Here is a 13701-nt window from a genome sequence, read left to right as displayed (position 1 = left end):
TCAAAACAGTAATTTATTTCTTTCCTGTGAAATCCCAGCTGTTGGGCTTAATCCATTATGAACAACTAGACAGAATGTTCTAGCAAGAATTATTCTCTTGGAAACATGCATTTTTAAACAAGGAAATAAGTTGCCTAAATAATTTCAAGTTTGTACGTGCTGTGCTGCCATTGATGCTTCTGCTAAATACTGTCTCCAGTGTGCCTTTATCTATAAGCTTACCTTCTAGGACTTGTCAGTGAAGTCTGCAGCATCTGTCAGTTTTGTGAAATTAGTGACTTACGTCTTTTGGGTTTATTTTATGTTTTTAAAGCCAGTGCTGAAACCTAGGGTGTTCTTCTTTGGAGGTATTGAAATATCTTTTTTTAAAAAACAAACAAACATACAAACCCCACCAAAATGAAGAATTGTTTCTCTAGTAAAACAACTCCAGGAATCATAAACCTGCATTCCTTAATGCTGCAGAATTTCCAGGACTATTCCCTGCCCACGGACACACACTGGTGGGCCCAGATCTTTGGATCTCTGGTAAGTTCATGGGCCATGAGAACATATGCATGATTTGGCTAAGTGTTTCTCACTCTAACAAATAAGAAATATTAGACCAATTTCTCATTGTATAAGGCCCTAGCAAGTGGAGGTTGCTTGGTAAATTCAGTTCTCTGATGATACTTTAACATCTTTGTTGCTAACAGTATTTTAGCTGTGTTTTCAAAGTTGAATAGAATTTAAATTTTTCAGCTGCTTCTGATTCTGGTTTGATTGTTCCACCTGCTTGGAAGGAGAAGTTATTCCTCTTACCATAAGAACAGGCTTGCTTTTAATATGTGGCACTTGCACAGAAGCTGAAAGCAATAATTTCTGGCTCAGTGAATTTGTGGTATCACATTTGTGTCACTTGGCCAAGCATGTTTGTCAGAAATTTAGGAGGGACTATAGCAAGCCTTGTATCTTGATTCAGTGTAATTGTTACTTCTAGAACTACTGCCCTTTTGCAGAATGTCAGTTCATACCTTGAATGAAAGGGTTAGAAAACTGGCTGTAATGGTGCAAACACAATGGCAGAATTTGAATTCTGATCCTTTGGTTCAGATTATTATAGATTCCAAGCAGGTTCTCAGTCCTCACATTTACTGCTGCACTCTGTTTTCCTTCACATACAGAAAGAGTACTAGCAGCTGATTTATAAAATTTCCAAAAGACTCATCTGCACTGAAAAGCAGAGGAGACCAGATAGAGCTTGTCCTGTGTGGCTCAGAGTCTACTGAAAATAAAGAATAATTTAGTTTGGCACTGCTAAGATACTGCCTCTTGTTGAAGGCAGACAGTGTGGTGATACGTGCAGTGCCTCATTGCCTTGAATTGTAAGCACTGAATTTTCATTTGCATCTTGATTTTACATGCACAAGGGATTGTCCAGCTATGTAAAAGGACTGCCTTTTTTGCATTTTAAGGAAGGAGTGTATTTTGGAAAATATTATTTATTTCCTAAGTAATAAACAGGTTCACTATCCAATTGTAGTATTCAATGCAGTACACACACAGCATGAAACTGCCATGGCTGCAAACAGGTAATTGTCTTGTGGATTTTATTTTCCTAACTAGAATCATACTGCAGTATGGAAGAAAGTTTACCTTGGCAAATCTGTTGAGATCCACATCCAAACTCTTTGCCCTGTGGTTCAATCTGTCATATTAAGTAGAAAAAACAAAGCAAAATGCAATATGTCTAATTACAGACAATTGTTTATTTATATAGGCAAAAAAATAGTTATTCTTGCTTTGTGAGTAAGAATAGATTATCAACTCTGTCCTTTTAGTAAACAGTCTTACTCTCCCTCTGTCAGATGCATCAGATAAAAGTACTGTTCAAGTGTCTGTTTTGTGCTGTTAGCTGTTTGCTTATATGATGTCAACTTTCCTTTGCTTTATCTCCTTTGGGCAATCAGAAGTTCACACACATGCAAGGAATTTAACAGTGAGACAGTGAGTGCATGCATGTGTTCTCTGTGTTGGTGCAAACTTTCCTCAGAAACTCTGATGTTGTTGAAATAATTGAGTTCCTAGGCAAATGTTCTATTCCTGTTTTTATTCCTGATCTATTCCTGCTCACCTCAAGTGAAACTAATTTTGCCCCCCAGTATACCAGTAATGGGCAGTAGTCAGGTGGAGCTTTAGGGTGGTGGTAATAAAAGAACAGTAAGTCTAGTGTCTAGTCTTCTGACATTTAGGTGAGATTTGAGAGAGGATAACGTTCCTCCAGGAGAAGGGAAATGGCATACAGATTAATTAGTTTCTTAATGTCAGTTATTGCTGATCAGGGATCCCTAACTTGAATACTAATCCTATACTTCTGCAGCAATGAAAAATCCATTTCATGTACCTTTCATATCCTTAACTCCTCAAGGCAAAGGATGGAAATATAAAATTTAGAAATAAAATTTTAAGAAGGAGGCAACAAAGGCAAATGATTTTTGTACAGGCTATGAATCAGGTGCAGATGAGCTGCACATCTGTATTTTGTCTCTGTATGAAAGCACTTCTCCCTGTGGGTGGATGGGTGAGCTATTACAGAATTTATATTAGGAATCTGTTTCTAGAAAATGTTATTTATTGCAAATGCTATTGTATTGTAACTGGAACCATTTCTGAGCTGAAATTACTACATTTATGTAACTATTAATAAAGTTTTGTCTTTCCTTTTAGAAACTTGTCAGATACTCTTTTAAGCATGGTATTCTGTATTGGATCCAACAAGTCAGGCCAGGTTCATAGACATACGTTGTCTTCCATAGCTTGTCCATACTCAAAAATAAAAGCAGTGCAGTAGCTGATTCCTTCCCTCCCTACTGGCAGAAGCATCTTTTACTAGAGAGGTGACATAATTGAGTAGATCAGAGAGCAGGACAAAAATAATTTACTGCACTTGACAATAAATTTTCATGTGGTGCTTGTCCTTACTTGGTCTAATCGGCTGTGTGTAAGTAATCACCAGCTGTCATGCCAAGTGTGGTGGTTTCATGGGTGTTGTGGCTTACTCTGTCACAGATTCCATACTTGATTCAGCTGCTTAGCAGTAATCAGAGATACAGGTGTGCAATATAACCTGAAATATGCTGTTAGAGAGGGGTAGCTTATGCTGCTTATTTCTGAACTGGAAAAGAAAAATCCTTCCATCATCGTGCATTAAGTTTTGTGCCGAATAGTGATAATAAAAGGTGCTATGAGATACAAGTGTCTTTCTGTAAGGAGAGAAATCACTATGAAAAGCAACTTTTCAAAGTCTGTTTGGATACATGGTGCCACAATCTAGGTGGTACCTCAAAACTGCCACTGGACTGCAAGGAAATCCTGGCAGCTGAATGAACCAATGAGACAAATGTGTCCTTTTTTGAAGAACGGAATCTGCCCCTTTGTTATTGCACTGAACATTTGGCAATAGCAATAGCCTTCCTCCATCCCTGTAAGTGGTGCAGCAGAGGATAATTGGCATGATTCCAAAACAACTTCTGCTTTGGCACTCACTGATGAAGCAACTAAACCACCAGTTTCTCATGGTTCTTCTTGGAAGGACCTAAGCAGGAAGTTTTGAACCAGAAACCCTTTAAACAAGTGGTAAAATGTAACTTAGATCTTCTGAACACCATACTTAAATCTTTAAGATAGCTAAGTTGTTAATATCTAGTAGAAAGGGGAAACATAGTTTCTTGAGAGCTTATTACACAGAGAAGACAGGCAGTGGGTGTGTGTTTATGTTTGTGAAACAGCTGTTTAAAGAGTAACTTAAGAAAATAAAATTAATCTTGGCCATGACTGTGTCAAGTTGGAAATTTAAACAGTTTCTGAGGCTTCAAGACTGTATTAAATAAATAGAAGTAAAAGAGCTCCCAAAACTCTATTTTAAATCTTAATGAATGAAATAAAGAATTATGCAAGTAATCACATTACAAAAGAAGGGAACACACTCTGATCTGTTTTGTGATTAAAATGTTTGACTCAGCATAAAAGACTGGCATACAAAACGACTGATGGCATATTACTATGCCCAAGTAGTCTCATCTATTTGATTTAGATTCAAGGGACTGTACTTGGGGGTACCAAAATCTTACACTATATGAACATGTGGATGCAAAGAAGTGGTGTCTTTTCCAGTGATAAAGCTGTCAGAATAAAGTCTTCTGTGCAAATCTGAGAGATTGAACTTAATGTGGCTGCTGTCAATCTGTCAATTCAGCACTGAATAACATCACAAACCACAAAATGTGATGCTTTCACAGAAGTTATTTATTAACTGAAAACATTTTTTTAATCTCAGTTTTAATATCCAGGAATTGCTAAACTATCACAAGTGCAATCAACACAACTGAGGTGTGAGAATTCAAGTAAGTCTTTTGTTGAAGAATCACAGCTTTTGCTATGAAGACAACTTTGATTATTCTGTGCTTAACTGATGTAGACTTTACTGACATGAGGATAGTATGCTGGAATCCAACCACAATCCAATCTAGACAAAAGTATTCCTTAAGTTTCTTACAAACATTATCTTTAATTATTGTTTGTGCTTATTATCAGGCATTGTAAAAGGTATTATCAGAAAAGCACATTAAAAAGACATTAAGATTTTAAATGTACCAATGCATCACCAGTAACTTGTAGTGAAGAGAGCAAGGGTTAAATAATTTATCCTCCAACTGCACTGTCCCAAGAAGTACACTCACATTAAATACTACACTGTCATACAGCTGTAAGTAAGATAGTTTTAATTTTGACCTTATACAGATCACAGGCAGATAAAATTGAATTTCAGTGGCAGATATTCTACCTGTGTACAATACCTGTAACTACGCCTGCATCACTGTGTTGTGGAAACTGGGAACCTAGGCATGACCTTCTTTTACCCATCTGTTTTTTCCAATTAATACTAAACACATTGGTAGTCAGGGCTGGCAAACAGCTTTCTCACACAACACGATTCCCCAAATTCAGGCAGCTTGTGTGTGTAACTTAGATGTTGAGTATAGGAAAGTTTTTTGCAACTAGTGTAGAAAGAGGCCATCCTTTTTGTGTTTTTGACAAGCACAGATAACGGTACTAAAGTCCTCACTACCACAAATATGTGGGTTTGATGCATTGGGAATTATCGGAGGGGCAGTAAATACACTGTAACTGTACTTCAGTTGGCATGATGCACACAGTACTGAAAGATAATGTGCTCCAGACCCCCCTCATCTCAACTGCTACACAAATACAGCCATAAAAAAATATTTAAAAATAAGGAGTAGCAGTCAATGCTACTTTATGTGCGCTTTAAACAAAAACCCTGTGAAACTATGTTCCAGCTTGCTCTCCCTCCCTCTCCAAGTCTTGTGTTACCTGGTACCTCTTTGCCTGATGGGATAAAATATTTTAAAATACTTCATTTCAAAGGGTACATTCATTACTTTATAGGAAGAAGGATTCTGTTGCCTTCTTTTATTTATTTTTAATAATGAGCACAAGAAACAAAATTTATTCCACTTAACTTCTGCCATGCTGATTTATTCACCAAATCAACATTGCACATTTAAAGTGCTTTGTTTGACTGCCATTAAAATGTTTTTAACAACATTGTTTATTTCATATGAAGGAAGCCTTACATCATCTTTTGAAGATGACAGAATAGTGAGGGCAAGCCAAAGGTCAAAGCCTCGCCTCTAACCACTACTATTTAAATCTATATTAGGTCACAAATAAGCCACGTTCAAAGGTTTTTAAACTTTCCTCTCTAATGGACCTTCACCTGTGTAACCACAAATCCAATTCAAGACACAAAGCCCACAGGGAGGTGGGCTCCTGTTCTTTGAAGGGAGTTATATTGCTTTAGACACTGTGCAATATTTACATTAGGGACTGTACTCCTACCCAAGGAAAGTCATGGTCTTTTTATGGAAGAGAGGGAGTTTATCTGGATCATCATGTCACCACTTGTGCTTTCTTCACGCAGCCCTTACAGTCTCCCCTTATAATTCTGCAAGTTGTTCCTGTGAGTATCTTCTCTTCCTCCTGCTTCTCACTAAGCCAGCAATTCTTTGTCCTGGACTGTCCTGTTCCCAGGACTGCTGGGGCTAACAGGCATCGAACAAAGGCTATATTTCATCCTAGACATGCAAGCTGTTAAGCCCAAAGTACACCTCTTTGCTCAAAAACCTAAAGCAGCCCTGCAGTCATCATTAACAGTGCTGAAAAAGCTGTCTGATAGCTTATATGGATGCCTAGATATAGCTCAAAACAATTCTTCACCTTTTGTAAGCAGCAGATTTCTCCCACAATTAAAAAAAAACCACCCCAAAGAACAAAAAACAAACAACAACAAAAAACCAAACAAAAACAAAAAACCCCCCAAAAATATCCCACACACTTGCTTCTAAAGGAGGTCACATAACCACATTAGAAAGAGTGAGTATTTACACAAAATTCTAAAGGGAGACTGCCATCCCAAAGCCTCCCTTATCCACACTGAACTACTAAAGGTAGTAAAAAATGGTGGTCTAGTTTCCCTTGCTATAGGTCACAACTTCTTTTCATTATGCACAAGCCTCAAAGTTCTCCTAGTTACACAGGGATAATCCAAGAAAAAGAAATCCCTACTCTTTACTAAAAATAATGGACATTGTGATCACATTGCTTAAAAACTGGATGTATAAACAAAGACTATGTAAAAACATTTGGCAGCACAGAATACTGTAGATATCTCAATACACATACAGGACAGGGCTGATTAGTTCTAATGAAGGTAGAAGTTGCATTCATACATATTTCTGGCTCAAAAAAAAAAACAACAAAAAACAACAGCACTCTTTCCCATGTTGTGGGGATTGTGCTGTTTGAAGGCTTTTATAATCCTCCAAAGCAGACATATTTTATTTCTAAGTATTCATCAATGCCATATTTTGAACCTTCTCGCCCTAAGCCAGACTCCTTTACCCCACCAAAAGGACATTCCGCTGATGAGATTATGCCTTCATTAACACCAACCATTCCAACTTCCAGCTGTTCTGCAACTCTCCAGATCTGAGCTGGGTCTTGGGAGTAGAAATATCCTGTTGTGCAGACACACAGATACAGGAGTGAAAATCAGTACGAACAATTGCAGGAGACTGAAAAAAAGACTTAATGACATTCAAAATCATCACCCCACAGCACTAAAGCTCACAAAACTGCAGAAATACACTTATCTGACAGAGAAACATACCTGCTAAACCCACGTTAGCTGCATTTGCTATAGCAACAGCTTCTGCTTCAGTCTCAAATCTGTCAACAGAAAAAAAAAAAAAAAAAATAAGGCCCGCAGTTCACATGCCGTCTTGTTGACTTACTGACAAGAAGCAGTGTTATTGGGAATTAAAATGTCATTTTAGTTTACCCAAAAGTGTACATTAAAAAGCTAATTTAACTTTCATTTTGAAACACTGAAGTGTCTACCTCTTCTCTTAATTTAAACTGCAGTTAAGTAGTTAAGATTGCCTTTGTACCCCTGAGGTAGCTGGACAGTACCGAGACATTTACTTCACATGGGTTAGCGCCTACCTATTTCCCCAAATACACAGCACTCTCAAGTCTGAGAGATAAATGTATGTTCTTTCATCACATCCAATTGCTCCAGACAAAGGCAGGGAAGGCTTTAAGGAGAAGAGACAGCTCCAACTCACCCTCTATCTGAAAAGCTTAGGACTAGCAATCACATGACAAACTCAAAAGTCCCGTCTCCTATTTCATACCACAGATCATGAAGGCGATGAAGGTTTTGCTGCTATCTAGCCTTGCTTAACCATTGAGATACTTTAATTTTCAAAAAGTTCCTGAGATACTAAGATCAGATCAAGAAAAAGAAACAAACAAGCCACATATCCAAAGTATGTTTTCACATGTGTACCCCAGTCTTTTTACAAGACTTGTGTGATCACACAAAAATACTTTTTTGTCTTTCAAATTTTGTTTATTCAAAATAATATTTCATTGATTTTTTAATTGTTAATCTGTGGAATTAACTATCTCACCTGATAACTGGTGCTAAAGGGCCAAATGTCTCCTCTTGGGTGCAAAGCATTTTTGTTGTAACGTTAGTTAGTAATGTTGGCTCAAAGAAATTCTTCCCCAAGCTGTGTCGTTTCCCTCCAGTCACAACAGATGCTCCTTGAGAAACTGCATCCTTAATGTGTTTCTCTACCTGAGGTATGCATAACAAAAATCTTCAAGTCAGCATTTAAGAATGAGCAATAATACATTTCCCACTGAAGAAATAATACTCTGCCAATATTTAAGGGAAAAAATTGAAGAGAAGTTTACATTTTGCAGAGGATCATTTGCAATATTATCTAATTTCTCTTCATTTCTTGTTTCTCTCAGTTCAACATAACTTCAGAGAGATAAATTATGAATGTGGCCCCAGCCCACTTTTCTGTAGAAATCAAAAGCCTCCACCTAATGTGAGAAAAAGTCTGTGCAGGACTAAAAACTGAATCTTCTATCAGTGATCGAGCACTATGGAAATGAAGTGTATGACTTGCCATGGAAAGAGAAACAACTCTCAAGATGAAACTGGCATTCCTACATCTATGATTCGACCTACTCCCCTATATTTACAATTCATCTAAAGACAACAAAGTAATAAGAAAACCAAAGTAGCAATCCCCACCTAGAATACTGTCCTTTGAAATTACAGAAATTACAGAAAGGGACGATATACAGTGTTTGTTCATTTGTATATACAGTTGTACCTGATACACTTTTGTGATGCAAGAAGGGAAAACGTGAAGGAAAGAAATTCAAGGACTATAGCCTTTGTCTCCCAAATAACTGAATATTTTCCCCTTCTTTTATAAAGAGAATCTGGCAGCATTCATGTATAATGGATTCAAACCAAGCCTGCATGCAACTGTGCTGTAATATCTTATACAGTATGGGCCACTGGACTCAATAATCTTTAACCTTAGGAAGAGTGAAACGTTATAAAATATGTGACTTAGTAGGATTTTTTTAAAAATAAATATTCCTGGAGTTGCAGGTCACCCAAAACAGAAGACCCAAACCATGCACATGAAGTTTCAAGTGATTACAACATCCAGAGTTCTGGTATTTTTAACTCTGATAAATTATTCTGCCTAACTTTTGCCAAAAAGAAACACTGCTCCTCAAAAGAAATCGTCAACCACAGTGCTTCAGAACTGCAGGATCACTGTACAGCTCTCACAATGTATCCAACTTCAGTGAATGGACTTGAGAACAGCTAGGGAGTAATCAGGAGGAATCAGTTTATCCTAAAGGAGGGCTCTCCCTTAAGGGAAACAGAGGGATGATACATGAACTGTCCACATCTGTTTGTCTATATGTACACATGGACTTAGGGGACAGAACACACTTCCAGCCACACTGCAAATATCCTCTAATAAAACAAGGGAAAAAAGGTGAAACATAAATGTAAAGTTATTTTATGGATCACAAAAAGAAAATTAGAATGTTAAAAATGAAACATTTACTTATACCTTCTCCACTGCTTTTTCATTTATTAGTGGTCCTTGGGTAGTTTTTGCATCAAATCCATTTCCAACATGTAGTTCTTTGTCTATAGCTTTAGCAAACTTTTCCACAAATTCATCATGAATTCCCTTTTGCACCAGGAAACGGTTTGTGCAAACACAAGTCTGAAAACAAACAAGATGAGACAAAACCCCGTTCGTTTTTATTGTATTTAATCCATCTATTAATTCATTCTGGCCTTCATGTCACAGAATCAGGTTACTACACTGATGTCCCCTGCCTCTCCTCCCTCATCCTAAGCTGTTACCCAGCTATGCCATTTCTTTCACCACCCATTTCACTTCAGAAATACAAATTCAACAAGCTGTCAGTGGGTGTGTGAAATGTCACAATGCTAAGTTGCTTATGCTGGGGAAATATTCTGCGAGTTTTGTGGACTCACATAGATGGATCAACTAAGGTCCAGAAGCTGCATGAAATACCTTCTAATTAGACTGCAGAATGCTGGACTGAGCAGCAAAAACTCAAGTCACACTTAGTGGTCAGGGGTCTTAGAGTTCTCTAACTCCTTAATTATCTGAGTTTGATTTTGCTTTCTTCCTGAAAGCTGTTTATAAGTGCTTTCAATGGTCTATTTATTTGTGCTACCCCTTTGCTCTGACAAAAATATATGGGATTTCACTGTTGCTATTTAGACTTGCTGGTAACTGGCTTTAGTGCCCAGAGCCATTTGTGAGTGCAGCACCTTTCTCTTCACAATGAAGTGTTCTATGCTTCCCTTTTACATAAAATAGCTTATTTACAGCTTAAACTTTATGTACAGCTCTTCACTGTCTAGAAACAAGGACAAAATTCCTCACCTGTCCTGAGTTTCTATACTTAGAAGCCAGGGCTCCTGCGACAGCCCGGTCCACATTGGCACTGTCAAACACAATAAAAGGAGCATGTCCTCCAAGCTCCATGGAAACTCTCTTCACAGTACCAGCTGCGTGTTTCAGCAAGATCTGTAGGCAAAAGAAGAGACACACTCATCTGTACCTCTAACAGATGTGAACAGTGGAATCATGGATGCAAGGGAGTGAAAAATTAACTCTGGCAAGGAAATAATCTGCATCTTCTCTACAATGTTAGACCATCTCCTATGACAAAAGCAACTTTCATCCATTAAAATCCTTAAAGATGAAATTCTGGCCAAGGACTAATGCAGAGAAAGATTTTGATGAACTTCAGGTCAGGTTAAGCTTTTATATACTAATATTGTCAACTTTTTTTTGTTTGTTCTATTTGTTGAGGTAATAAAATCTTGGTTACTCTTATGGTAGTTTTCCAGGATCTGACACAATTTGGTATTATGATTTGCCTTGATACCAGACCTTTGCTTCATTCTGCATACAGCCATCCTAGAGAACTTTCATTTTGTAGCCACACTGCAGTTTTAGTGATTCAGTTAGAGATGGTGACAAGACTTCTTATTGACTACGGTTGATAGCAGAGATTCCAGCGCCTCACTCCTCTAATACTTTCTGTCAACTGCTGAAGCCATTCTTGAATGGCTCCTTTCAAACTCAGTTTCAGTGTTCTTATTAGTATGTTGTCACCTTACGATATAGACCAAGAACATAGTGTACAGGACTGTTCACATCATAGTTTAATAAAGGGCAGTTATCAAGAATTACAGACAGGCATCGTTCTGTGAAGTACTGTTGCTAAAACATATAAGCAGTATCTCAAGAGTTACACAATTATTTGGACAATCTGTCCACAGCAGCCAGAAAAGAAGGCTCTCTATAAAGGCACACACTTTCCCCCTACCTTTCTAGTATAATCACAGTAACAATCTTCAAGGATATTCTGTCCACGTATGTACCTTTCCTGTTGCTGTAGAGCCAGTAAAAGATATTTTGGATACCAATGGATCAGTGCATAGAACTTCCCCTACAGCTGCAGTCTGTTGTCTGGAACAAGGGACAACATTATACACTCCTGCTGGGATTCCAGCCTGGTTTGCAAGCTGTAACAAAAGAAAAACAGAATTTGCATAATTAGTGCATTTTGTAAGAGGAATAGTCACTTAATGATTGTTCATTGTTTCAAAGAAAACAGTCTGTAAGTCAATGGAAGCCAAGAGGACTCAGCACAACCACGAACAGGTGCCACAGGTGCTGGAGAGAGCAGCTTTGCTCCATCTGTGTTCAAAAGAACCAAATTAGAGATATAAGGATATTTTGAGTATCAAAATGGCCCAATCCACTTTGAGGCTCTAGACCACATTAGAGGCAATTTGCAAAGATTCTCACTAAACTAAAACACCTGCCTGCATCAAGTCAGTTTGTCCTTTCTTTACATATGCAGCTGGCCAGAGCTACATTCTAAGCCCATCTGGATTCCCTGTTTACAGTATCAGTCAGTTGTTGAGGTAAATCTTTGTACTGAAAGCTTACCTCCCCAAGAGCTAATGCTGACAAAGGTGTGTCCTCTGCAGGTTTCACCACTACTGTACAGCCAGCTGCCAGAGCTGCACCAACCTTCCGGGTAATCATAGCGCTGGGAAAATTCCACTAGGAAGAGAGAAAATAGTACAATCAAAGTTGGGAAAATTTTGCCTCCTGTTTTTGCAGAAGTAAGTGACATTTTCAATGGGGGGGCTCAGCTGAAAACCTTAATGTGACTCAGAAGAGTTCAGCTATGCTTACTGGGGTTATAATGGCTGCCACTCCTACTGGCTGCTTCAGCACCAGGACTCTTCTGTCCTTTGCAGATGCTGGAATAACATCACCATAAATCCGCCGAGCCTCCTCCGCAAACCACTCCAGAAACGAGGCTGAGTATGTGATTTCACCCTGTGCTTCTTTCAGAGGCTTCCCCTTTGATTAAATCAGATTGAAGATACATTGTAAGCAGCAAACAGAAGCAATACAAACAAATTCAAGCAATTATGGAGTTTCTCTTCTTTTCAGAGTACTTTATGATCCCCTCCCTCCGACGCACACTGTGATCTCCAGCAAGGATTATATGATTGCAGCAGCAGTAGTTGTGTGGATTCAATATACCATCATTGTATAGTCAATAATTTGTATGCTGTGCCTGGATTCACACCTGCCCAGGACAAGGAAGAGAAATAGCAAATGTAGTATGCATTTATTTACAAACTCTAAGTTAGCTGCTATTACCACTCTGAAGAAAGACACAAATCATGTCAAAACAGTTACAAGTTTATGCCAGGGTTATTTGTTTTGGCAATATTGCTTTGGACCACCCCCAGGTCTGATCCCATGGACCGAACAACCATTAGCAGCAGTGACACAACAGAGGATCTGCTGAAGTATCTTCCAGCAAGGTTTTGTCCAAAAGGTCACCAGTTCGTGAGCTCCCAGACTACTCAGTGCTACGGACTGTATGAATCCAACTTGGAGACTTGCTTGATTTTTCCCAGTCACAAGCATTTCTGCCACGGAGACCATGGATGGTGGACGTACGCTTTTGCATGCCATGAAGCACAACATGGGTCTGGTTTCCTCTGGTTAGGTACTACCCTTATCAAACCAATGCACCTTATGTATGTTCAGAGGAGGAATGTTTGAAACGTCACCCAGTGACGTAGCAGAGCAATGTGAGTGCACAATATGCCCAAAATTATTAAAAAGGACATGATGGCTAACTGGTGAAGCAGGGAGAGGTTTGACGGCTGTCACTTTTAATGGTGTCCCTGTTGGCCTGCCTGTGTTGGGTTTCCTAGCGCGAGTGCCAGCACGGGGCAGTGCCCGTGCCCACCCCCGCCGCCCCACTCACGTTCTCGGCTGTGATGATCCGCGCCAGCTCCTCCTTGTTCTCCATCATCAGCTCGTACCATCTGCGGAGGCGCGCGCTCCTCTCCTGGGAGGAGGGAGAGACAAGGCTGCCGCGGCCGCCGCACGCAGGGACGGGGAAGCGAGGCCCCGGGAGACCCGACCGGAGCGGACCGGACGGCCCCGGGGCCCCCTCGCCGCCACCTCCCGCGGCCGCTCACCTTGGCGGGGAGGCGGCCCCAGGCGGCGCCGGCTTCGTGCGCGGCCCGCACAGCCGCCCGCGCCTCGGCCGCCCCGCAGTCGGACACCCGGCCCAGCTCCTCGCCGCTGGCCGGGTCCTGCACGGGGAAAGCGGCGGCCGTCTCCACCCATCGGCCGCCCACCAGGCCGCCCCGGCGCA

At 39.8% G+C, this 13701-nt stretch overlaps 1 protein-coding gene across 1 annotated transcript; it reads right to left on the bottom strand.

The window, feature by feature from the left end:
• Nucleotides 1-4263: 4263 nt before the first annotated feature.
• On the bottom strand, nucleotides 4264-13695 carry ALDH5A1 (aldehyde dehydrogenase 5 family member A1). The gene is made up of 10 exons (XM_039712089.1): nucleotides 13523-13695; nucleotides 13306-13389; nucleotides 12210-12380; nucleotides 11958-12074; nucleotides 11384-11527; nucleotides 10377-10520; nucleotides 9522-9680; nucleotides 8037-8206; nucleotides 7232-7290; nucleotides 4264-7079 (listed from the first exon to the last, which is right to left on the bottom strand). The coding sequence occupies exons 2-10, from the start codon at nucleotides 13351-13353 to the stop codon at nucleotides 6874-6876; spliced, it is 1218 nt and encodes a 405-aa protein (XP_039568023.1). The 5' UTR covers nucleotides 13354-13389; nucleotides 13523-13695; the 3' UTR covers nucleotides 4264-6873.
• Between the last annotated feature and the right edge of the window lie 6 nt (nucleotides 13696-13701).

The sequence above is a fragment of the Passer montanus genome, unplaced genomic scaffold (assembly GCF_014805655.1).
Source record: "Passer montanus isolate IOZ18808 unplaced genomic scaffold, ASM1480565v1 scaffold26, whole genome shotgun sequence".
Lineage (NCBI taxonomy): Eukaryota > Metazoa > Chordata > Aves > Passeriformes > Passeridae > Passer > Passer montanus.
This window is presented reverse-complemented; position numbering and strand designations above follow the sequence as displayed.

Excerpts from the sequence above, each read along its gene's own strand:
- ALDH5A1 (XM_039712089.1), bottom strand. The coding sequence starts at position 13,353 with ATGATGGAGAACAAGGAGGAGCTGGCGCGGATCATCACAGCCGAGAAC. Across the intron at positions 11,528-11,957 it reads CAGCATTAGCTCTTGGGGAG|CTTGCAAACCAGGCTGGAAT; the intron begins GTAAGCTTTCAG and ends CTTTTGTTACAG. Across the intron at positions 7,291-8,036 it reads CCTTTAGCACCAGTTATCAG|ATTTGAGACTGAAGCAGAAG; the intron begins GTGAGATAGTTA and ends TTCTGTTGACAG.